The 27,426-nt window shown below is 25.5% G+C and overlaps 5 protein-coding genes across 6 annotated transcripts; 3 read left to right on the forward strand and 2 right to left on the reverse strand.

The window, feature by feature from the left end:
- Positions 1–4,330: 4,330 nt before the first annotated feature.
- Positions 4,331–8,021, reverse strand: LOC149058587 (uncharacterized). The gene is made up of 3 exons (XM_089218408.1): positions 7,748–8,021; positions 7,451–7,599; positions 4,331–4,553 (listed from the first exon to the last, which is right to left on the reverse strand). The coding sequence occupies exons 1-3, from the start codon at positions 7,901–7,903 to the stop codon at positions 4,331–4,333; spliced, it is 528 nt and encodes a 175-aa protein (XP_089074534.1). The 5' UTR covers positions 7,904–8,021.
- A 2,558-nt stretch (positions 8,022–10,579) lies between these two features.
- LOC107167291 (ATPase ASNA1 homolog) lies at positions 10,580–13,152 on the forward strand. The gene is made up of 6 exons (XM_089220948.1): positions 10,580–11,005; positions 11,110–11,257; positions 11,373–11,524; positions 12,156–12,411; positions 12,471–12,674; positions 12,740–13,152. The coding sequence occupies exons 1-6, from the start codon at positions 10,881–10,883 to the stop codon at positions 12,872–12,874; spliced, it is 1,020 nt and encodes a 339-aa protein (XP_089077074.1). The 5' UTR covers positions 10,580–10,880; the 3' UTR covers positions 12,875–13,152.
- Positions 13,153–15,835: 2,683 nt separating this feature from the next.
- Positions 15,836–18,409, forward strand: LOC107167300 (uncharacterized). Its single transcript, XM_015516297.2, has 6 exons — positions 15,836–16,191; positions 16,256–16,457; positions 17,006–17,174; positions 17,287–17,423; positions 17,509–17,628; positions 17,972–18,409. The coding sequence occupies exons 1-6, from the start codon at positions 16,064–16,066 to the stop codon at positions 18,242–18,244; spliced, it is 1,029 nt and encodes a 342-aa protein (XP_015371783.2). The 5' UTR covers positions 15,836–16,063; the 3' UTR covers positions 18,245–18,409.
- A 587-nt stretch (positions 18,410–18,996) lies between these two features.
- Positions 18,997–22,049, reverse strand: LOC107167293 (ATP-dependent RNA helicase DHX33-like). Of its 2 annotated transcripts, none has more exons than XM_015516285.2 (2): positions 21,820–22,049; positions 18,997–21,186 (listed from the first exon to the last, which is right to left on the reverse strand). In XM_015516285.2, the coding sequence occupies exon 2, from the start codon at positions 21,167–21,169 to the stop codon at positions 19,190–19,192; it is 1,980 nt and encodes a 659-aa protein (XP_015371771.2). In that variant the 5' UTR covers positions 21,170–21,186; positions 21,820–22,049; the 3' UTR covers positions 18,997–19,189. The 2 variants fall into 2 exon arrangements, with proteins under 2 accessions (XP_015371771.2, XP_089077501.1); XM_089221375.1 differs by having other exon boundaries at positions 21,816–22,049.
- Positions 22,050–22,171: 122 nt separating this feature from the next.
- Positions 22,172–24,689, forward strand: Use1 (Vesicle transport protein Use1). The gene is made up of 8 exons (XM_089221377.1): positions 22,172–22,467; positions 22,540–22,642; positions 22,850–22,896; positions 23,664–23,742; positions 23,821–23,953; positions 24,016–24,197; positions 24,265–24,409; positions 24,493–24,689. Coding segments are annotated over exons 1-8 (729 nt in total). The 5' UTR covers positions 22,172–22,465; the 3' UTR covers positions 24,531–24,689.
- Positions 24,690–27,426: the final 2,737 nt, after the last annotated feature.

Consider the following 27,426-nt stretch of genomic DNA (forward strand, 5'->3'; position numbering starts at 1 on the left):
ATTTAAAAGCAATCATAGTTAACTACAAACTGAAAACTGAATATTTAACAATAATAACTAGATAATAACTTTAATATAATAATCAATAATATATTGTAATATTTACAATCAATATATATAAATGTATAACACATTATAAAGATTATATATTGGTGTAAAATATGTAATATGTTCACTTTCCAAATTATGGATATTTAAATTATAATATAATATGATAATCTAATATTTTCTAGATTAACACAATTTCGTATTAATTAATGAATTATGGAACCTTTCGGTAACGCAAATTACAGGACTTAACATAGAACAATGTTGTTATTACTTTTTTTTAGATTTTACAATAATTTAATACAATTTATTACAATAAAAGATACTGTAACAGCTTGAAGCATAAAATTAGTCTATAGTGCAGGGAAATTTGATGTTATGAGTACTTTTTAGTAACCAACTAATCATTTGGACATTTAAGCCTTATATTATGTACATGATTAAATGTTTAATCTCCATGACTATACATTTATAGTATGTACACTTTTAAATAAAATGTTCATATGTATAGGTAATAGGTATATTTAAATATGATGCGCTTAATTTTTTTAATTTAAAATTTTGTTGAAAAAGCTGAATTTGAATGAACATAATATACTCGTACACTACAAAACAACATGTGCGCAATCCTGCAGTTTAAAGTATGTAATTTTTTAAAACTAATCTGTAGTTTTTTTTATACATTTATGTAACTACTTTTATGCTTATTATAAGTAGAATTTTCGATAACTCAATTTTTTTTTTCACCCCCAACCGATTCGAGTTATTAAGGTTCGACTATAGTTACATTGTAGTTACGGAAAATGAAATACAACTGAATTGGTAATACTAGAGCTAAATTAGATTGACAATCGACATATTTAATGTTCGGCACTAATAATTTAGAGCTAGTAGCAGTCTATAATATAATATATTATAGCTATCAATAATTAAAAAAGCCTGTCATCATCAACAATATTTATAAAAAAAAGATTAACAGCATAGGTACAATAATTTTCATACATAAATAGTAAATAGTTATTTTTAATAACTTATCCAAATGGCTATGATGCCTAACTAGACATATCAAGGCAATTTAAATAACGTGGAAAAAAATAAAATTTAAATTAAGACATATATTGCATAAAAAGCTCGTATTGTATTATATAAATATAGTTTATAGGTACCTACTATAGTTACTTACAATGTGAATAGGCGATAATTATTTATTACGCAATTTATCGAGATTATCAAATCAACTAACATAATATATAATATAAGAATTCCGAACTTTTCGTCCCGGAAAAAAATCACGTTTGAAAATAGTAGAACAAAAAGTGTGTACATTTAAATGAAATAAAATCATTATTTATTTTTATTATGAAGCCAAAATTGAATTTTATCAGAAAATATTATCACGTCATAAAACATTATGAAAAATGAAAAATTAGTAGAAGATAAATTTTAAAATAAGAAATAAATATTACAAAATATTTCGGTTTTTAATGCAATACCTATAATTTATGAGTTTATGACATTTTAAAATGGTTCTGTTTATTTTCAATTGATTTCTTATAAATTTTAACGGTTATTAACATTATAAAATACGACCTGCAGCAATTTAACGAAAAATCTATAATTTCAAAATGGAATTTCCAACCCTCTAAAATGTTATTGATTTGATATTTCAGCGTTATAATTATACGTTTCAATAGTGTTTGTTAGATGCTTATATAAAAGTTGATTTCATTTTTTTTTTCAATTCTGTTGTATACGAGTACATAATATTATATAATAATATGTCGAGTACCTATATAAATCACGCTCTATCAAGACATGCTTATTACGCACATCTGCATGATCATTATCATTATCATCCATCTACCATGATAAACTAATTTTTACTATTTTTCATCAAAGTAATCCGAGATACTGATACACGCTATAGTACTTGCAATAGCCAATAGTCTCAAAATATGCTATAAGTAGGTCACTCACGTAAATATAACTTTACCTATCAAATGAAAATTGAAATCAATAATTTATTATTTTTGATAATATCCTGTGAATATCTGCTTATTATTAAAGTGACATTTCGATCTTTGTGAAATATTTTACCATTATATTATCTACGCGGCATAGGTATGAGTGATGGACACTATAGATAATGTTGTAGATTATTTCAGTAAATGTATTCAAAATTCAAATACTTTTTAAATAATTCAAACATGTATTTTAAATATTTTCTCAAAGTATTTATATTTAACACGTTGAGTGCCACGGTCGACACGTAGTCGACAACTTTTGTTGGGTCACCAGGAACCGCAGTCGACACTTAGTCGACAAATGTTATATAATATAGTTGAATATTTATATATTAAGAGGACGAAATATTCTCATGTGTTGGCTTCATCTTAAAAACGTACATCGTATCACAAACTGTTTTGTTCAGGTCGTTCAAGATAACTTAACTCCTTCTTTATTTATTGCAGAAATACCAACATTTAACATTTAACAACGCATAGGGAAGAACTTTGTCTGTGTCATAGGGTTTTTATTTTTTTAATAACATTATTGTCAATAATTTTAAATAATTAATTTAAAAAAAATTCTAATCTTCTCAAACTGATAACAAATTGTACTTATGTTATCCAAATAGGTGATAAAAACGCTACAGATAAAGTTCTTCTCTATGCGTTGTAGTTGTGAGATTTTGGAAATTTTGCAATCAATACAGATGGAGTGAAGTTGTAGTCCCTCTCAAAACAGTTTTTGTTATGTTATATGTTTGTAAGACGGCGTGACGGCGACAACACATAAGGGTGTGGCCTTCTCTAAATATATTTTTTACTGTATACTCAATCGAAAATCAAATACTTCGACAAAAAATTTTAAAGTTCCACTGTAGTCTGTAATATAAATGATACACTGTAAAATATATGATATATATGCAATTAACCTAAAACAAAAATCAGTTCAATTGATTTTTTAAGAAAAACTTAAAATTATTTTAGCATATCTACCTTGATAATAAATAGTTTTTTATTAAGTATCCAAATATACATTTTAAACACTTTTTAAAATAAGGATAAGGATTAAAAAGTATCTTTTTCAAGACTGGAATTATAGATATGAGTGATGTATGATCATCTATATTTAGAAGTTCTCAAACTTTTCACGGAACGGCCCACTTCGGAAATGTTTTTAATTTTGCCCACAACATACGTATGACATTTGTTTTTGTGTTTTATTTTTGATTGCAATTTTCTTGTTATTACTTTTAGAGTGGCAGCGCCGTGATTCGTGATGATTGCGTGTGACACGTGACACTATACTGGCACTCATAATCGTCGAGGGTAATAATTATCATTATTGATCAATAATAAGACTATAAATTCGAACATTAATGAGAATTAATCAATTTTATCATAATATTACATGAAAAATACTGTATACAACATAATATCATTGTAAAATCACACCTCTTAGAAGCTATCTAAAATATTTTCTGGTGGGGCTTCCCTTTCTCCTTAATTGTAAAACAATCATAATACTTTTATTTTTCTATAAAAAAATTATGCTGGTACATGGGTACATTAGTAGGTATGAATGTTTCTCCTGTTCCTTGAACATAATATAATGTGTCAATACATTCATTGACATAATGACATAGGTAATAAATATACATTAAGCAGTTATTAACTTGCTATATAATAATATACTATACAAATAAAGTGATGAAAATATATTGGGAAATGGATATTATACATTTATACAATGTAAGCAGGTAGACAAATGGAGGATGTTTAAAAAAAAAAAAATTTTAATTAAATATTTAATAATTTAGTACACAGATAAAATGTATATATAACTTAGACGCCTAATAGGCACTTTTTATAAAAAAAAAAACATTTTGGCACGACTGTACATACTAATAATGTTATATGTTTTCCTGTGTCCTCTAATCGTAGACAGCGTTGGTATATATTATGTCTTAGGTATATACTATTTTATATTATTTTATGCTCATGCGCTTAAATTATACTAAAAATTAAAAATATAACAGACTGCACGTTAACATAATATATAAACATCTTAAATGACAAGTGTTAAATATCTAAAATGTTATTGATTAAAAAATGTTACTAAAGATTTGATAGTAAAAGTTCTAAAGAGAAGTATTTAGAGGTAACACGCAAATGCAAAATATATAATATGTATCTGCATATTATATATTTTGAGAAAATAAATGTTTCAACGACTTATTATATAAGTTGGTAATTTAAAATTTACTTTAAAGTAGTTATTTTTTATTTCCAATTATTATATTAGAATGCCTAAACCATATTTTCCACGTAATTTTTAATAATAATAATGCACTGTACGCTATAATAATATTTTTTCTGGAAAATTTTTTATATTTTTGTGATTGTTCAAGGATTACTTTTTCATTTCGTGTTCTGCTATAATGTATGTTTATTGCAATATAACTTAACTTTTTCCATAATTTTCCTAAGATAAAATTCCTAAAAATAAATGTGTATAGTTAAATAACAATATTTAAAATTAATCGTGACATGCAACTTGCATGTATAAAAAAAAGGCGGGTAAGTCGTGGATGTCGCACTGATGTACAGTAGGTTACAAGTGGGTTACTGTAATGGATAGAATTAAATTTGAATCCAGTGATATTATATCATTGTATACGAACAACGATTCTGAGCGAAGACGGTTTATCTGTCTAGGATATATTATAGATTATTAAAAATTTCAAATCTTAGAATTAAAAAGAAAAGCTTTTATGAATTTCTATCTAAAATAATTTGAACATTACCGTAATTTTTACGTATTTAGTCAAAATTTGAACTTTAAATGCTTATAAAAAAAAAATTGTGACTATATATTTCTTTTATTTTTCAATTGCTATTGTAAAAATATATTATGAGCCTTGTATTAAATTTTTTAAATCTAAGGTATAAAAGGAAATTTTTTTATGAATTTTTAGGATAAAATAAATAATAATTTACGAATTTTTGTGATTTTTACGTATGTTGTCAAAATTCAAACTTTGAATGCTTATAAAAAAAAATTGTGACTATGTATTTATTTCATTTTTCAACTGCTATTGTAAAAATATGTTAGGAGCATTGTATTAAATTTTCAAATCATAGAATTAAAAAGACAAACTTTTATGAATTTCTATCTAAAATAATTTGAACATTGCCGTAATTTTTAAGTATTTAGTCAAAATTTGAACTTTAAACACTTATAAAAAAAAATCGTGCCTATGTATTTTTAATATTTTTTAACTGCTATTGTTACAATGTGTTAGAAGCCATGTATTAAATTTTCAAGCTGTTCTACCCAACAAATAAATTTTTATCGATATTTATAGAAAAAAAAACCAAAAAAGTTTAAAAATTAATAAATTTCAGTAAACAGCTCAAAACAAATTTAAATATTTTTAAAATTTTATCAAATATATAAAATGACTGTATAAACATTCAGTCAAAATTTCAAGTATCTGCCGTCATTTGTTTTAGAGCTACACCAAAATAAGGAAATTGCTAAAAGTGAAAATCCAATGTTGTAAAAATTTAAATTTCAAATGCTCATAAAAATTTAATTTGAATTTCCGGTGGACTTTTTATTTGTGATAAAGATTAACAAACTTGTAAGGAATCTTGTATTGAAATCTTAGATTTAAAAATAAAATTTTTTATGAATTTCTAGCTAAAAATAATTTGTGAATTTTCGTGATTTTTACGTATTTTGTTAAAATTCAAAGTTTGTATGCTTATAAAAAAAAAATTGTGACTATGAATTTATTTTATTTTTCAACTGCTGTTGTAAAAATATGTTAAGAGCCTTATATTAAATTTGCAAGCTTTTCAAGCTTACAAATAAATTTTTATCGATATTAATTTTAAAAAAAACTAATAATGATCGAAAATTTCAAATGCCTATGAATAGTTCAACTTAAGTCGAAATTTTTTGAAAATTGCATGGTGGATAGAATATACTTATATAAACATTCGGTGAAAATTTCATGTATCTATGGTAATTTTTTTTAAAGTTCCATCAAAAACCAAAATCGATTTTGTTGAAAAATGAGTGTGCGTTAAATTTTCCGTTTTTCCCTTAATTTTTAGTTTGTTTTTCTCGATTATTTAGAAAAGTATTAAGAATTTTTCACTTTTGACCCCCCAAAGTGCCAACTAGATTCACTTTCTGATCGAACGAGGTACTGAAGTCAAAAATCAAAGTACTTCTACTGCCCTAAAACGTGATGACAGACACAAAAAAAAAAAAACATCATGGTAAAATCAATATATTACTCGCTCCGCTCAGAATCTAAAATAATAATATATGAAATTTAAAATCAATTAAATGGTTTTATTATAGAATTTAGGTTTTCATAATCAATAATATTTATCAATTTATATAGTTTTAAAAATTATGCAAGTAAGTGATTGATCGAGGTTCAGATAGTTTATATGTAACATTACCTACTAACATTACTTTTTACAGATAAATAATTGAAAATACTTGACATTTTAATCGAATGTTAATAGCATTTTCTATTTGATTTTTATCAATGATTATATGTTACCGATAAAATTTTTTTGCTAAATCAAAAAATTTTAAAATATAATACAAGGTCCCTCATAAGTTACTTTAATAACAAATTATATAACTGCCTAAATAAAAGATACATAGGCACATTTTTCATAAGCATTTAAAGTATTAATGTTGACAACATTTATTTAAATGTTAAATCACGAAAATATGCAAATAATTTTTCACTTTTGACCCCCCAAAGTACCAACTAGATTCACTTTCTGATCGAACGAGGTACTGAAGTCAAAAATTGAAGCACTTTTACTGCCCCAAAAATGTAATGACAGACACAAAAAAAACACACACATCATGGTAAAATCAATACATTCATCGCTCCGCTCAGAATCTTAAATAAAATCTCATTAAAAAATTATTAATCACGAAAAATCAGTACTATATATGAAAAAATATAAGTAATTTTTAATGTATTAGCTTAAATTTGGAACAGAAGTGATATGTCTAAACTCTAAAGCATATAAAATATATGATATAATATACTTTTCCAATTACATCCTATCATATATTATATACTATAGAAGTATAGAATATATAGATCATAGGTAATACTCTATGCTATAGATTACTAAATAATCATGCAATATAATTTCTTCTAAATTCTAATCTATTATATAGAACAAAGTATAGGTACAACATCACTTGTTTTAATCAGATATATGCAAATAGTTTTGGTATACAATTAGTAGGTACTTCTATGACAAATATAACATTAGTTGGTATTTTTATACACCAAAAACTCAAATATAATAATAATATAATATAAAGCGTATTTTTTAAATGTTACCTGAGTCTTATCGTTTTCTCTTTTACTTCATTGTCTATAATATGTTTGTTTGTATTAATTATTGTTGGGAATACAACTTTTTCTTTTTTCTTTTGGACGTTTTCATTTTTCTTCAAATCTAATATTTTACCATCAATTTGTATACTCCGCTTAAAAGAAAAACGTTACCCTCGATTGTAATATTAATATTTATCATTTAAAATTGAATATTCGTTTTTGAACATGATATAGTTTAAATGTATAATAGATACCAATTGCATCTATGATCTTTATGATTATTAATGAAGAACTATGTACCTTTGAATCCAAATAACTATAGGATGGTATTTGTTTTGATTTGCCTGTTAAGTATTGCTTATGATCAGAATATTTTTTCCAAATCTGGAAATATTTCTTTAATATGTTCTTTCTATAATAATTAACTGCTGTTATTACTTTTCTATTAGTTTCCATAATGTTTTCACTTCACGAAATAATGTCTTCATAATCGGAACATTAGGTATGTCTTGGTTAGGCAGTATAATACGTTTTTCTTATTGCGATTATACCTATAGGTAACTTAATTTATTTTTTAGTTCTAGAAATAATTAATTTGTTGATTATTGTCCGCAAATTTTATATGACGATATGTATTACTAAGTAACACTAATAACAAAAAAGTCGAAGTTTAGAAATTATCAGTTATCAGTAAGGTGAGCACTGACCATAATTATTTTGGAATTTATGAACATAAATTCAAAATGACTTCGTAGACGGATAATGAGAGCAATATTATTGAATGTGTTATTGGCGTTAAAGGATGATATTGAAATTCACAGTGCGATTATACATTAAACCTATAATAATATAATTATATGGATGTCCATCACAATATAAATTAAAAGATTGTTATTATTCTCTTGTTATCCAGTGCACCATAATTCATCAAAAGTGTAATAAATAGAAACAAAAGTGTTATAGCAAAATATCATATACATAGTCACCCGTAAATATAATAGTCAAAATGAATCATCAATAAAAAATGGTTTACGATATTTTATCCTGCTTCTATATAAAAATGAAAATTTTGGTGTCTCAAAGATTCTGATGGAAACAACAGGATAAAGAATTAAAAAATGTGACTGTGCCACTTATAAAGGAACGTATTTTAGCTTTTAGCCATTTTAGGTATATATATAGTGAGCTTTTTCATGACCTTCACGGCAATCTCTCAAGAGTGAAAATTCTGAAATTTTACAGGCCGCTATTAATAGTGAATTATTTTCTTCATAAATGTATGATACAATTATTTAGTTGTAATATCTATATTTATAAAAAATCAAGTAAACTATTTTAGCAACTTCAAAATAATGTCTTAATTACAGGCTAAAGCATACAGAAGGTCAGTAGGGTATAATATAGGATATATATATTATATTACCAGTACTACCCAGCTCACATTTTTTTTAAATTCTGAGTGATATGTATTATTATTTTTTGTGTACCTACTTTTTTATTGTAGAAAAAATACTTTGATTTCAACTTCGCATTATTTTTAGTATTAAGGTGAATCTACGTGGAATTTTGGGGATTCAAACTTAAAAATCCCCAGTACTTTTCAAACAAATTTGGAAAACCAGAATTTGTATAATACATAAATCAGTTTTTGAAAATATCGGTGTATTCTTTTTTGTTGTTTTAGGTGTCTAATTTAAAAAAAAAAACGAATAACCACGTAGATAATATACTTTAAGTGTTAATAATAGTAATTTCTATTAATTATAAAAATTTCAAAATATGTTGACCCTATTTGAGCTATGTTTATTGACTTTTCACAATTTCAATTTTTTTGATTTTTTATTGGTCAATTAGATAGGTAAGTTTAATTTTGTTGGACCAACTATTAAGTCAAATAAGTTTGGCAATTGAGTACAACTAATACAAGGCTTCTCATAAGTCATTTTAGCTATTTAAAAAATATTAAAGAAACATAGGACCATTTTTTCTTCTAATTTCTAATTTCTAACCTTATAGCCTCTATGGGTAATCCCATCTAGGGTCCGAACTCATTATCGCGGACCTATATATACACATATTATGTATATATTACACATAGTTAAAACACTAAAAAATGACTACGTTTCGTCAGAAATTTTAGTTTTTATGAAAATATTTTCATAAATTATCTGCAACGTTAATTATAGGGGAAAAAATGGGAAGGTTCTAATTTGATTAGCAGCACTTTGTAAGCGACAGGGCGACAGGGCATTCCGTAAATAATAAAACAATCAACAAGAATTTGAAAACATGGTGTTTTAGAACAAATCCCAAAAATCAGAATAACTGCATTTTTAAAGAAAAATGAGAGTGATATAGCATGCTTGGAGAATACAACCCGTAATATAATAACATCATATACAGCCATACAGGTAAATACCAAAGTCATCTAATAGAGACCTAGACCATAATATATTTTTAAGCTATAAGAATATTAAACTTTATACACATGTGACTGTGACTAAATATCTTTTCGTATATTTTATAAATTATTATATAAAGTTAAAAAAAAACTTATATTAAATATCATTTATTTTACTATTAAGTTATACGTAATATTGTTTCTATTTTTATTACGATCTCCTATGATCGTTTCTATGACTTCAGTTGGCGTGAGGAGTAGTTTCTTTGTTTCTCAAGATACAAGACAACAGTTTTTATTTAAAATTATTAAACAGCAACTGATTGAACCTACTTGTAAAATTCTATATGTAAAATTAAATTTAACGAATGACCTACGATATTTTACTTATATAATTTTATATTACGTATACCCATTTACATTAATTTGTTTAGGGAATTTTATAAAGCTTTGTAATATTATTAGTGGATTAAATCGAATTTTTTAAAGCATTTTCTTGTATTTTAGAACATATAAATCCACGCCCTAGTTAGTAGTGTGCTGGTAGGACTGGTAGGTTTCTGGATGTTATTATACATTATTACCATAGAATTTATCACGATTTTAGGACGAAATTGAAGTGACTAAGTAATCACTAAACACCTAGATCGCGTTAGTGTATGGTAGCGTCTTGTTCTGTGATTATTGTAAATCACGGACTACAACTTTAGAGTAATAGTTGTCCGTGTTGTAAATTGTACAACCGCTACATATCAATTTTTGATAATATAAATCATGACGTTACTTAAATAACAATAGATGATAAGCATTAAAACATATTTGGAGTTTTACATTTTCTGAGTTTCTGACTTTCCTAGTCTGCGTATGCCTAGTCAAGATGAAATAGCTACAGCGTTATTTTTGCTACGGTGCAATTTGCCTTTCACTTTTTTTTATTCTTGTTCAAACTTTTTCTTAAAATATAATAGTAAACTGCTATTTTATACATTGCTAATTTTTTCTATTACTTTAAGTTTATAAAAAATTATTGCAATGGATAGTAATGATGTTATTGAAGAAGATCAGCTTGAACCTTCTCTACAAAACGTAATCAGCCAGAGTAGTTTAAAATGGATTTTTGTTGGTGGAAAAGGAGGCGTTGGTAAAACTACTTGCAGGTAAACATTGCATAATAAGGTGCATCATTCATTTTGCTTATTGTACTTATCTATTAGTGCTTATACCAAAAAACTGCCAATCAATTTTTATATGATAATTTCAGTTGTAGTTTGGCTATTCAATTAGCCAAAGTTCGTGAATCAGTACTTCTATTATCAACTGATCCAGCACACAACATATCTGATGCTTTTGGACAACGATTTACTAAAGCACCTACTAAAGTCGAAGGTTTCAATAATTTATTTGCTATGGTAAGCATTTTAGAATGTAGGATTCATACCCTAAAAGCCTAAAAAATATCTAAATATATTATATATATCTGAATAATAACTGAAAATGTATAATTTAAATTTGTTGCTTTATTAGGAAGTAGACCCTGATGTTAACAGTGAAAATGAAAATTTACTTGGAAGTGAAGATGAATCTGATACAATGCGATTAGGTAAAAGTATTATACAAGACATTATTGGAGCATTTCCAGGTATTGATGAGTCGATGAGTTATGCTCAAGTGATGAAGTAAGGGTATACAAACATTTAATATTACACCATCCAATATAATCATTTTAAACATAAATAAACCATTTTATCTCACTTTTAATAATTATGTTTGAGCTATATAATGTGTTATTGCTATAATGTAAATATTTAATCAACACATTAAATAAAATACATATTAGAGGTTTATAAGCTTTATATCACTGAAAACTAAATATCTGAATAGGAAATAATGTTTTAGATGTGTACATGAAAACTTCACATAAAATATTAACTTAAAGTTATTTTTCTCATAATTTTTTAAAATATCACAATATATTCTATAAGAACTATACATTTTTTAAATATGCATTATATAATTTTCATTATTCACAAATCACTAACACAATTTTTTTACTTACTTATCATTAAGTTAACATGGGTAAATATGTAAATATATACTCATTAACTGTGGTGTAAGTAAAAAATGTATTATACTAAATTTTACACAATTTTATTTTTAAAAATTGATTATAATCAGAATAGGTTTTTTAAATACTATATTTGTTGCTTACAAATTAAAAATATCTTGTTTTTAAATTGTATTGCATTTTTGTGCCTTATACTGGTGGATTATTATCAAGACATTACCATTATATTTATGTGATTTTAGGTTGGTTAAGAGCATGAACTTTTCAGTAGTTGTATTTGACACTGCTCCTACTGGACATACTTTGAGACTACTGACATTCCCTTTAATGATGGAAAAAGCTATAGGAAAAATATTGGAATTGAAAAATAGAATAGGTCCTTACCTAAATCAAATGAGTATGCTTTTTGGAGCTGGTATTAATGTAGATGATATTTCACAAAAACTTGAAGAAATGTTGGCTACCATTAAGACAGTTAATCAGCAATTCAGAAATCCAGTAAGTAAACAAAATATTTTTTAAATGATTAAATCGAATTTGAAACTATTTTATTTTAGGATCAAACCACATTTATTTGTGTGTGTATTGCTGAATTTTTGTCATTGTATGAAACAGAAAGGCTTATCCAAGAATTAACCAAAAATGAAATTGACACCCATAATATTATTGTTAATCAATTGTACATTAACAATGGAGATTCTGATCCCAGTTGTAAAAAGTGTTCTTCCAGGCGAGCTTTACAACGCATCTATCTAGAACAGGTTAGTTGATTATATAATTATTTTGGTATGTTTATTAATTGTCATTTTACTATCTTCTGTTTTAGATAAATGATTTGTATCTTGATTTCCATGTCACAAAGCTTCCATTGTTAGAAAAAGAAGTACGTGGTGTTACTGATATATCAGAGTTTTCTAAATATTTATTGGACCCAAATTATGCTTTTAACAAAAACAAATAGAAAATAATTTTCTATTTTTTTTTTTTTTTTGTTTAGCTTAAATAATATTTGTTCATAATATTGTAATATGTACATCCAAAAACAAATGCTTTTATTTGTTACTGTTATATCAATATTTTAGTTTGAATATTTTAACTTTATTTCAAGTTAACTTGTAATTAAAAGATAATAAATAATTACAAATCATTCTAATTAATTCAATTGATTATTAATCAATGTATAATAACACATTGTTAAATTCAAACTATTTGCAATAAAAGTACACTTATTACCTATTACATTATATCTTATAGTTTATATATTCCTACCCAATTATAATTGTATTATTGATTATGGTTATAGAAAACAATTTTACTACAAATTCTTTAATAATTCGGTTCTTTAAATATTATTTGTTAATTATGTCTAACAATCATATCTAATTAAATGCATTTTAATTTATGTACATTATTTTGATCCCTCGCTCATAATAAACGATTAATTTATTGGTATAATGAAAATGTTTATTCACAATATTATAAATGTATGACTCGCATAAAGTATTTAAAATATTATCTTTTTTTTTTTATGAATTAAAAATATATCTTTAATTATCATGTTTAATGAAACTATGGAGGTGTTTATAATTAAATACTTTGTATGCAAATTTTGAAATGCATTATTTAGAATTAGATATTAAGATATTGACTATACTTCTCTTGAATAATAATATTTTTTCAACACATATTTTGTGCAGATAAGTACATTAACTTTAGTGATGTAGTTTATTTTTTGAATAATTTAACCTTTAATAGGAATGACTATATAGTAAAAATGCGTATATTTTTTATTGTGTTAGTTTTTTAAGTTAAAGTACTATTGTTTAGACTCAGGTAATTCATTTATGATTTATACCAGATATAAATCATGAGATTTGTGAGCATTAAAATGGGTAAATATTACAGAGAAAGAAATTGCATCATATTCATTGTGTATTAGTTTTGAGTGAACTATATACATATGTGTTTATCGGTATGTGAAGTTATGAAGTGAGTTATGAGTATGATAAAATGTACAAGCAATTTACAATTTTAAATTACTCATCAACTGGATTTGTATACATTTTGCATATTTTTTGGTTAGTCCAAAAGATAGCTAAGTGAGATAGAAATCCATTTGACATACAGGAAATTAAAAATGCACTTCTTTTATTTTGCATACTTGGGAATTTTTATTAATAAATTTATATTTTAATACTTTATAGGTCGTATTATTGCAAATATAAAATAAATTTTTTTACTTTTTTAGAAATCGTTAGAAAAAAAATTAAACATTTTTTCATATTATCAGTCCTATTTTTTTGTGCCAACAAAAATTGCTAATATTTTATTACCTTCATTGACTATCGTCCAGAAAAAAACTATAGAAATATATATGCTGTAACAGAAACACTTGACCAAAAAATAAAATTACGCTAATTCAACATTTGACAAAAATAGTAAATAATTTAAGAAATATACTTGTCAGCAAATTTTCAAAAATCATAATCTTAAAATAGTTATTACGTTCTAAATTAATTATTTAACCAAAATCGTATTGAATTTTAAAGTAATTCTAAAAAATAAACTCTTTACCATCAAAATTATTTTTATAATCAGATTCACAAATAGACTATTTTGAATACATTCAATTTTTTTTTTTTTCAGTACTAAAAAATAATAATAAAAATGATTATACCTGTAGTGCTAGGATCACATAATAAAAAATAAATAAAAATATTAATTTGAACAAGTCAGTTCTATTTGTTACACAGTTTAAGTACATATTTTAACTTTGAATAAATCTTTTTTTACTTTCATATATTTCTGTACTTATGTATTAAATAATTATAATAAATATAAATATATACATTTTAAAGCATATTTGTGTTATAAATGCATATTTTATGTTTTTTTTTGAAATCAAATGCATATTTCAACATTAAATTTTAAAGCGCATATTTTCGATCATATACATATGTATATATATATATATATATATATATATATCATATAATATGTATATATGACATTTTCAATTTATACTTGCATATTTTTTAGAACATATTTCATCGTTTTTAAGGCATAAAAATCCATTCTCTATTCATAACTTACTTTAAAATTAATATATAATAAAAGTTTTATCATGTTATTGTCAATAGTAAGTAACAGAAATAATAATGATAGCTGATTGGTGAATTTAATTTACTATAGGTACCAAAAAAAAAAAAATGTATAGAACCAAGAAGCACACTGACATTAACATAGACGAGAGCATGGTCATAAAACAAATATTATTTTAATTTATTTTCAACACCATTTCCATTATGTCTATGGACGAGAGTCCGCAGGGAAAATCTGCAATTTGCTATTGGCCAAACAGCACTGCCTGCCTAGTGCCCACCTGGTACCAAATCTAACTATAAATAATAGTCCATAATCTAAACAATAACACTATATTCGAGAGATAAATTTACTATTTTATTATTTTAAACTGTTTTTTTTTTCATATCTAATATGATTTTATATCATTCATTTCTGTCACATATTTATTAATTGTACCATTATGTACAGAATAATTGCAAGAATTGCAAAATTCATAAAAAAAAATTTATTTATTCCATATAATATAATAATCTATGTTAATGATCAATGGAGTCCAAATGTCCAACGAACAAATACAAAGTAAATAAAAATCTGTACCAGGCACCAGCCCCTCGATTGTTCAATGGACTTTTTAAGTTAATGTTCATGACGTTCGTGTTACCAGTGTTGCGAACCAATAGCAATAAAATAATAATAATATGTAATTTCATTCTTTGTCCCGATGGCTGATAATATTTAAAATATTTGGCGGGGTATAGCAAAATACTTTTTTTTTATCACCGTAGATAACGTGTTGATAAATTCAGTGATAAAAGATAATTATTGTGCACAGACTTCTTGATTCTTCACAGACCACAGTTAGACTGTCAGACGTCAATAGTTAAAGGCTATGGTGAGAATAAATTGAAAGAGCTATATTGTCTGATATTGATTACTGTCAACTGATTTAGTTTCAATGAAAAATCTATTTTAAAAACTATGTCATTAATTGCCCAAGTACTTACGAAATTTCGCAAGACACGGACAACTGTTTTTAATTTTTACCATTAAGTTAAAATATCTAGAAATGTTTAATAAATTGCAATCTACATCATTTTTGTTGTTCTGTTCTAACTTTAAAATGTTAAAATGTAATGCTTCGTCGTTGGATGGGAAAATGATGAACAAAGTTATGGGTCTTAGTCGGAAAGCCAAGTAAGTAGGATTAAAAAAAGTGTTCATTATAAGTTTGATAACTGATTTTAATATTATAATTCAGAAAGGTTTGGTATAAGCCAAATGTTGGGGCAAACCCTACATTTGAAGAGCTCATGAAACAAACGACAAAAAACAATGCTGGACGTCAAACAAGCAAGCGTATAGCCGTTCTTAATAAGTTATTAATGAAAAATATAACTGATTTAATGGCAACAGGTGAAAACTCTGATAAACTCATTGGATATGGTCTAGAAATTTCAAAGGTATAAAATCATTACTTTGTTTATTTTTTAGTATTCAAGGTAATTTATTTAACTGCTTTACTCATGTTTCTGTTAACTTTTATGATTTTAAAAATGATGATTTTATTTAATGTTAAAATTTCTATAAAAAATAATCTAATTTATTACTTTAATATTGTTATACAACCTAAGTGTTGAGATATAATAATTTCAAAATCTCAATAAAAAACAAAAAGTTGTTACTATATTTTATCATATTAATTTTTTGAAATTTCAAACCGCACATTTAATTTCATATTCAGAAACAGATATTTAGTCTGACAATAGAGTTTATTTATGCATGAAATGTTCGATATTGTTCTAATACCGTTAAATAATGTAAAAAAAGTAAAACCTACAAAATAGTTATTAAATAAATTTGCTTGTAACAATTCACTAATATAATTACTTAAGTCCACATCGTAAATTTATGTATAAATGTTTTTAAATTGTATTTCGTTGATTGACTGAGAAAATGAGCATAGCGTGTTAAATGCCTTAGATTAAAATGTTTTGTGTTTTTACTATAGGTTTGTATTGCCGGGGATTACAGATCTGTCAAAGTATTTTGGTTGGCTGGAAAATCTGAAGACGATTCTCTGTTAGATGAATTATTGCAAAGTATAAGCGGTCCACTGAGACATGAATTATCTATATTAAGAATAATGGGTGAAATTCCAAGAATACAGTTTATTAAAGGTAAATGTTAAAAATAAAGTTAATTCTAATCTATGATGCTACTTTATCAGCTACATAGTGGACTAGTAATAGAAATTATTCTCAATAATAACTAATAATTTTGGTATTTCAGATAAAACTTATGCCAATATTGCAGCAGTTGATCGATTATTAAGTAAAGCAGATTTTGGTGAAGATTTTGTACCTACTTACGATGTTTTATTAAACAATCACCCTACAATTTATACTAATATTGATCCAGAAATCAAAGTAATTAAATATTTAATACTTCTTCTAATAACTACTAATAGTATTATAAATAATTTATGTATAGTATGCTTTTAATTAATTTCAGGAAAAAATCAAAAAATTAGAGGACAAAGAAAATCTAAAAGAAGAAAGTAACGATGAAGTAATAATTCCAAAAATGAAAATGGATGTAATGGGTCTTGATCATAAAGCAATAATGGACAGAGTAAAATATTTATTTTAACATATTATATAGGTTGATTAGAAAAATAATAATGTGGCCTACATAAGGTTAGTGTCTTTAAGTCCTGTTGCTGGTTCAAACTTAGTACCAGCCGCTTTTTCATACAAAAGGCAATGAAAACCGCAACAATTATTTTTTTCTAAGAACACATCACTACAAGAGTTAATTATTTAGAAGAATAACTGTTGTGAAATTAATCTAATGGTTAAAAAAAATGTCGATAGAATTAAATCACATTATCATATAAAAATCCATTAGAGGATTTATTTGATATTATATATTAAAAAATATTGTTATTTTTCTGATTATATTACTTTCTTTTTAGTTGAACATGGCCATCTTAAAGTCAAAAGCTGTTCATCGACAACCTGCTATGCATAATCCTACGAAAAATACAATAACAGAACATACTGAAGAAAATCAATATTTATCATTTACTGATTTTGTGAAAAAAAGAAAAATTCAAGAAGTCAAAGCTTTAGGTAGAAGGAGGAGTAGGTCGATTGAGAAAGAAATGTATGATAAAGATATATCATTGAATTATGAAGAAGAAGAAGAAGACGACGATAAAATTCATGAATATCCATTTAAAATTTAAATCAATATACCTAAATTGTTTTAGTATTTCTTGTATTTGTTCAATGTATTAATGCCGTTTTTATTTAGTTTTCTATAAATTATTTTATTTATACTTAAGAAATTGTTTAAGTAACAAAAAATAAGATGTATATTTGAAGATAAAAGTAAAATATTATATTGATGACGACTTTTTCCATGCATGGTTAGTGACGTTAGTGTCATATATTAGATATCTTTATTCATGATAATTTAATTAATTTTTGAAAACTAGTAATATTTCGACACATTTGTTTCTAGAACATAGTGTGGGGAATGATGGTACACAAATCCCCATTACGTGATTCAAATGTCCCTTTCCTGTCATAGGTAGATGTTCTGATATCGTGAACTGTGAATTGGTTAAAAAAGAACATAGGTCCACAATGTACAAACTACATTTATATTCAAAACATTTTTGCCCAGATCAAGTTTTAGGCATTTGTATGGTTTAAACGCATAAATATAATCTATGTGGTGTACTTGTGTGTCTCAGTGTCTCATCGACATTTGAAATTATTATTTACGGACCTAAATAATTAGCTTATTCATCAACTCAAACTATGATAATAGTTAAGCTCAAACATAAATTATAGTTATATCTTAGCAAAGTTATGTTTTCTGCCTACATTAAAAGTGTGTTCCTTTTGCACTTGTTAATTTAATTCAAAATACACTTATTATTGTATTTCAAGACCAATGCACAAAACAATTAAAATATATAACATGTGTGGATATTTTATCATATAATTTTGTTGTATTTATTTTTCATGAAAAACATACAAAATAAGTTAAAAGTAAAAAACATAACTTTAAATATATATACATATTATATGTCACGTCTTAAATAATACATTTTTATTTGTAGTAAATTATAAAAAAAAATAGGTGCTTGTACACTTATTCAGTAATTATTTTATACATTAAGCTATAAATCACTATTCATAAGTACTTGATAATTATGACGTTGATGAACATTAGGAACAATATCAACCAACCACTCTTTGTCAATAACAGTTATATATTTCATATACGGTTGACTAGTCTCAATAATTTCTGTATATAGAACACAATGAGGATATGAATGAAACAGTGTTGAAGTCGGATGGATTTTGCACTCTTTCTTAGCATTAACTGTAACATACTTTTTTTCCTGATTTATATATGCCAAATTTTCAAAAAATCCCGTCAATAAACATTTTCTAATAGGATCAAAATTATCCCCGCATGATTGGCCAATCGGTAAATGTAAGTACCTACAGATATCAAGCAATTGTTCTCGAGCACGATCTGCGTATTCTAAATTACGAACATTGAGAAAATTGTCATCACACCAACTGGACTTGGAATCTTTTCTTATTTTTCTATACGAACGGAATGTTTTTAACAACATGATATGGTCACTGACGGATGACTTGAATTTTGTATGAGCATCCTCGGCTTGCTTCTTTTTTTTCTCTGAAAGACTAGACACAAATATTGAATCAGTAGATAATATAGATACAATATTTACAATATCTTCCATACAACCATAGTTCACTGATGATAATATTATTTTTGAGTACCTTGGGTCAAGAGGAAATTTAGTCATTTTATGACCTAATTCAGTTAAAATACTATTTTTTGTGGCACCTAAATTTCCTAACATTTTGTAAGCTTGATCAATTGCTTCTGTTGATGGCTTATTAATAAAATCAAATTTGTAAGGATCCATGTTCATGGCCAATACTTGTAATACTACATTACCCAAATTACACCTTAAGATTTCTGGCACAGGGTCTTTGGTCATTTCATCATATTGCTTTTTTGAATAAATTCTGTAACAATATCCATCAGATTCACGACCTGCACGACCAGCTCTTTGTTCAGCTTGGGCTTGAGAGATATTTTCTACTTTGAGTGCATCCATTGAAGTTTCTGGATGAAAACATCGAACTTTAACTTTGCCACAATCAATCACATATTTGATACCAGTCAAAGTTACTGATGTTTCTGCAATATTTGTACTCAATATAATTTTCCTAGCAAATTCATTAGGTTCCAATGACATAAATACTTTGAGCTGCTCATTGGTAGGCAATGAAGCATATAATGTTCGTACTTTTATAACAGGATAATTTCTTAGGGAAGGATCTTGGTTAATGTGCTCAATAGCAAGAGCCATATTTTCTATTTCTTCTTGACCAGTTAGAAAAACTAAAAAGTCATGCCGTTCAGGTGCCTCTTTATGTAATTGAAATATTGTAACAAAAGTATCATGGAAATAATCTTCTACATTTTTCTTAGCATGGAATATTTTGATGTCATGAAGCCTACCTTGTAAGTAAACAATCTGCGCATTGCCAAAATAATCTGCAAACAAATCAGCATTCATTGTTGCTGACATGACAATTACTTTAAGAGGGTTAGAACTATTTTTACGACTGCGTTGAACTTTTTTTACAATTCCAAAAAGTAAATCCGTATTGACTGTACGTTCATGAGCTTCATCTAAAATAACACATCCGTATGCCGATAAGCTCTTTTCTAATATAGCGGTTCGTAATAACATACCATCAGTCATAAACTTTATTTTAGTAAAGTGATTAGTCTTGTCAATAAACCTGACTCTGTAACCAACCAGGTCTCCGATTTCGGTGTTTACTTCATATGATACGCGTTCAGCTAATGATATCGCTGCTACACGTCTTGGTTGTGTAACAACTACATCTTCATCCGGACGTAATATATTTTCGTAAACAATTTGAGGAATTTGCGTTGTCTTGCCACTTCCTGTTTCTCCAATTATAATTAAAGTTTCATTTTTATTAATTAAACTACAGAGTTTATCTTTTTGAAGAGTAACAGGCAAAGATTTTCGTTCATCGTCAAAATACTTGACTAAATCCATTTTACTTAAGTCATTCATTATTTATGTTCTGTGGCCTAGAATTTAAATATTTTACATCATTAATAAATAATTCTAAAATGTTAATAAATACCTTAAAATAGTAGATGCAAAGAACCTATTAATTGCAGTAATTGTACTTATTATTATATTATTATATATATTATCATATTTTATGGGAAATTGTAAAATTATTTTCAAGCCGTTCAAATTAAATATATTTTTAGTACTTTTATGTAATGAATTATAAATAACAATTAAAATAGATACATTAAATATGATTCTTGAACTGAAAAGGGACAAGTTCAATTTTGAAAGGTTTTTAAATGTAATATTTTTATGATTCACTTTTGTTTTTATTTAATTTTTGATATAAGTGATTTAATGTATCTGATTTCTATTCATAAAGTTTGTGTAAAAACTATCTTTAATTTCATGTCTACAAATAATAAATTGTAATTCATGTGTGAATGATCTAAACATTCTAAACAATGCATTCGTTCTTTTAATGAACGCGAAAGCATTGCCTTGGATAAATTATAAACTTGAAAGGTGAACTAGTTCAGATTATAAGTGAACTTTCTAAACACTGCTCAGTAATAAGAAGATCTTCGGTAAAAATAGTCTGTATTCGATGAATTTAATTTAAAAAACAAAATATAGGTACCTACTTTACAATATAGTATGAATTCTGAACCGAGAAGAGTCAAAATCTAAAATTAATGTCAATACAATATGCACATTACTGAATTTAATGTATTGATATAACGAACCACTTAAAATCTAAAAAATTTAAAACTTGGATGTTAAATCACAATATTTTTATTTTAGTCTCGCGTCATAAACAAAATAAGTTGTATAGTTTACATTGTTGCATTACTTGCATTAGATACCAGAGGTAGCCATATTCGAATAAAATTCACGTGCTTTAAATTATCAAAACGGTAATGATCATTGATAACAGATTGTCATCCAACCAGATAATCTGATAATATTTATTCATGTTTGGCGATAATGTGATAAATGTAAAATGACAATAATATGATCCACATTCCAAAATTCGTCATTCATGATTCGTGCCCAAAAATTAAATTAATTAAAAATTATGTTATTATAAATGACTAACATAAAAATAAAAAATATTCCAATATTAAATTCATAGGTTCACCATAGATAAAGTAACTGCTTCCTGTAGTAAACTAAAAGTAAACTCTTTTCTGTTGATGTAAATGTTTTTTTTGTAACTTACCTATTACTAATATACAGTTTTTCTGTTGAATATAAACTATCATTAAGAATTGTTGGCAGTTAAAATAAATGTATGTTGTATTTTCATTAACAATTATTTAATTTTAGCAACTTTTTCACTTTGTAATTAAATAAATGTATAGGAAAATGAGCACAACAAGATTAGAAATAGATATCAGAAGACTCTTGTCAGTTTGTGAAGAAATGGCTCAAAACAATTCATCTGACGATTGGCGGTTAAGCAAGGTAGACAAAAATTTATTTAGATTACTATAACATTGGGTTTTAAATTGTGTTTTATGTTAAATGTATGCAATTGGGTGTAATGTATGTTTAATAGTTAATAATTACCATTTTATTAAATTTAACAAGATTTGTGGTTACCACTTATCAGTCTAAAAATAATTTGTACATTTTTTGTATTTTATTATTACTAATAAATTTGTGTTCCAGTTTATAGAAGCTGTCGGTGAAATGATTGCAGAATTAATTAAAAATAGGTAAAAAAAATTTGAATTGGAAATTTTATTAAATAGGTTATAGCTTAATATATAATATATTTATAATATAGTTAAACAGAGTATAATAGTAAGACTTGACAAATTAAATAACGGGATCTATTTAATAGTTTTTAATTTGTTATTCAATGGATCCTGCACTACACACATTATTTAAATTTTTTAACGCTGACAATAAAAAGATAAAACTTTAATTTAATTTTTTTTAAAATTTAAATTAGCCAATTTTAAAAGCTATTTTTTAGAAGAATTGCTTACTATAAAAACATTTATTTAAGTCATGAAGTTAATTTTTATGATTTTATAAAATTTCTAAATTTTTTGAAAGAAGATTCATTAACTTGAAAAGTAATAACATTAAAAAAATTTAGATTTTAAGAAGTACTTATTCAAAAATTCTCTTAACATATTTTCTCTTAAAAAGTGCATGCTTTTTGAATTTGAAGAGTTTTTTACAACTGGATCAACATTACTTAACAAAAATAATGAGACATAAATAAATTTTGATTTAAATAAATATTTTTACTATAATTTTTTTTCTAAAAATCATATTTAAAATTGTTTATTTTCAGTATTAAAAAAAAAGTTGTATAACACATGTAGTGCAAGAGACAATAAATTATATTATATAAAACAAAAATTAAAAATTATTTATTGGAACAAAAGTTATTTCATTTTTCAGGTTTTTCTAACTCACCATCTTCATATCATACTTAACATTTTAAAATTATGTTTTTTATTATATATAGTGATCCAGACAAAGATACAATTAATCAGTATACAAAACGAATGGAATTTCTTAAAGGATTTTTGAACACCAAAGAAATTGTAATGCATCATTCTATATTTTAACTATATTAAGAATATAAAATAAATAGTGTATGGTTATATATAATTATATTATAGGAAAATCCAGAGAAGAAATTAGTTGCTTTGGAAATGTTAGAACCTGTGCAGGTGTCTGATAGCCGTTCAAAAGATATTAAACAAAAGTATAAAGTTACATATATAAATCAATTGAGAGATGAACTACTTGGAAGTAAATACATTTATTATTTTTATGTAAACAATAAATTATGTATACAATTTAATTGTGTTTAGATGATACAAATGAATTCAGATCATCTAGGCAACCAGATGTAGATAGTAGTGATAATTTGGATGAATTATTGCGACATCATCAAAATAAACAGGAATCTATTGCTGAAGAATTAATGGCAATTACTCGAGGTTTACGAGAACATTCCGAACTTGCTGGAAAAATAATTAAAAAAGACATTGAAGTAATAATATATAATTTATGGCAAAATGTTTAGTTTATGTTTATCTTCTTTAATTATTTTACATAAGATTTTAGAAAAATCATCAAAAGGTATGGATACTAATTTTGAAAATTTAAAAAGAGAAGAACAAAGATTAACAGAGTTTGTAAGAAAAAGCACTTGGAGGTGTTGGATATGGGTTTTAGCTGTTGCTATGGTTGCAATTTTTATAAGTATGTACTTAATTATTTTAAATAGTAAGTAATAACTAATTAAATTAAAATTTAATTAATTGCCACTAACATTTTGTTTTCAGAAATGATTTTATTCATCAAAGTGACAAAGAAAAGTTAATGAATTTGAATTACCTTTGCGTCTAAATATGTTTATGTGATTTACACAACATTTTTATTGGGTATATTTCCCCTTTAATTTATTATTGTTAAAACAAAATACTTATTGAATATAATATTGTGATATCATTGTTAATAAATGTATTTGTTTCTTCTGAAATTTTGGTCATTCCAAACTCTCAAGTAGATAGGAATTCAAACGCCACATGCTTACATGAATTTAAAAAATATCCTATTTGATCCAAGATATTTTTAAAATTATATCACATCAAAAAAATGCAAACTTGAAGAAAAATTTTAACGCTTATAGTTATTAATTTTGAATAAAAAAAATTTCCTAACCATTCTTATAGAAAGAATAATTATTTGACTAATTTTTTTGGGGGAAGTGTATTCCTATTCCTGGACATTTTTGACTTTTTGATGTTCTAAAGCACTAAAGCAGCCAATTTACAACCAAAAAAAGCTCTCAAAATTGAAAATTGAAGTATTTTTAACATTCTTAAAGGTTAGGACAGGGCAGGTATAAAAAAACATTTTAGGTACCAGGTACTTATTATAAAATCATATTGTATTTGCACAGAAGCGATGGAGATGTATAGGGTTAATGTAGTTCCTAGATTGTAAATAAAGTCATCTTAATCTAAGCCCATATACATTTTATTACAATTTATTATTGATAGTTGTAGGTACTAAATACTAATGGTAGATTAATTTATAAATATGTTAAATGAAAATGACATTACATTCTAACTATTATTGATGAAAATATAAAATTATAACACCATTCATAGGAAATCCATAAAAAGTGTAACTTTATAGTTTACGTAATACGTATTTATACCTGAATATCGTCCATTATCCATAGACCATAACTGCACATGATATATGTATAGGCGACCGAGTTTTGTGAAAGGATATTGGTCTCGTCTATCGCTGATTTTTCCAACTATAGGTCTCTTCAGGTCAACCTTCCAAAGTAATAATCTAATAGGAGTCGCCTAGTCTAGGGACATATTTTACCGGAAATCAATCGTATTTTGTACCTAGATAATGCATAACAAGTGGTTGCGTAATTTTTTGCAATTGTTCAATAATTAATACCCAACTGGCAGCAGTATTTTAAAAATGGTGGAAAGCAGAGGTACTATAAGTACTCAAAAACCTGAAAATATTCTGGGCTCAACTATATTACTACATTACTATACAATATACCTACCTATATAGTATATAATATATATAAATGTATCCCTAGTGTCATCTGGGACGAGTTATTTTTGTCCAAGAAATATAATTGTACGTGTGGCCACGTAGTGAGTTGAAATTTTCAATTAATCCTATTGATTATATAGATACGAGAGAATGGTGTTTACTGTTTAAGCTAGCTTATAATTATATCCACGTAATTACCGTATATAATATGTGCATGCCATTATTTATATGCCGCAATAACACAATACTATTTTATAGCCTATAATATAGTTACGCGGGTACGATATCGCTATATGGATGGACTACCCGTAGATGTTCATAACTCATAAGTCATAAGTATATACCAATATTCACAAGTCACAAACAAAATTTATACAATAATCCATGATTCATGATTCACGATTCACATAATCATGTTATATTGATTTTAAAGCTTATAATGTTAAATATATATATATATAGGTATTAGGTACTAGGTAAATACTACCATTGATTATAAATTCATAAATAATATTATAACTTTAGCATTATACATTAATTACCCATCTATAATATTTATTAATAGTGTCAATGGTATTACTGGTATAGTGGTACCCAGATGAACCGTTTCAAGGAAGTGGAAAAAATAGGTAACATTTTAAAAGTCAAATGTTTAAATACGTAGAAGGTAGAACAGATACCTAGGGCATAGTTATTTAGTTGAACTATAGTTGTTATTGTGACTTAGTGAGTATTTAACTAATAATATTAATTATAAATATATACCTACCTACACTTAGTCTACACTATAACTGAATAATATAGCTATATAGGTATATATTAATATCATTGATTATAAATACTATAAATAGTATATAATAGTATTTATAATCAATGTTAATATTATTGTACGTGAAAACCGATTTTTGTATGAAAAAAAAGTTCTATCATACCTAGTCATAATGCCACGATAACTAAGTGTATTTTATGATAATATTGTGGCTATTGCCTATTACAGTGATTTATTTATAGTAATACCTAGCTTAATAAGTACACCATAGTTCAGTAGGTCGAATGATTTTTTGTCGAAAATATTGCATTTTAAAACATTATATTGTGTGTACCTTTAAAATATAATGGAAGTAAAGTACCTAACCCTTAAATAATGTTCTTCAATTATAAATTTATGAAAAAATAACTAAATTAACTAAACATTTTAATTTCAAAAAATGAGTCTATTGACCAAATAATATTATTATGATAAAATAGTAGATACAATAAAAAATTAATTAGATTTTAACATGAACCTATAAAATGTTCATATAAAATATTTTTTGAAATTAAAATGTTTCTAATATAAACTAGATCACAATTTACTCAACGAAAATATTGATATTTAAAAAAATTGTAAAAAATCAGCCATTTGACTTAAATAAGTGTTTTTACCATACACATTATTGATTTTCAGAATCAGATTTACAAATTGGCTACCTATATTGAATTAAATATTTCGAAAAAAAAAATGTTTTTAATTTACACCCTGTATTGAAATAGTGTACGAAATATGAGCAGCACGTTAACTATTTATAACTTATATCGGAAACTTAATACAATAATTAAATGAAGTGGCTCTACAATATTATTGCAAGGGATTTTTGAAGCACAGTGGGTTGAAAATCTCCGTCCAAGTTGATCGCAAAACAACA

Source organism: Diuraphis noxia, unplaced genomic scaffold (genome assembly GCF_037042655.1).
Source record: "Diuraphis noxia isolate RWA-SAM2 unplaced genomic scaffold, SU_Dnox_SAM2 contig0002, whole genome shotgun sequence".
NCBI classification, from domain to species: Eukaryota; Metazoa; Arthropoda; class Insecta; order Hemiptera; family Aphididae; genus Diuraphis; species Diuraphis noxia.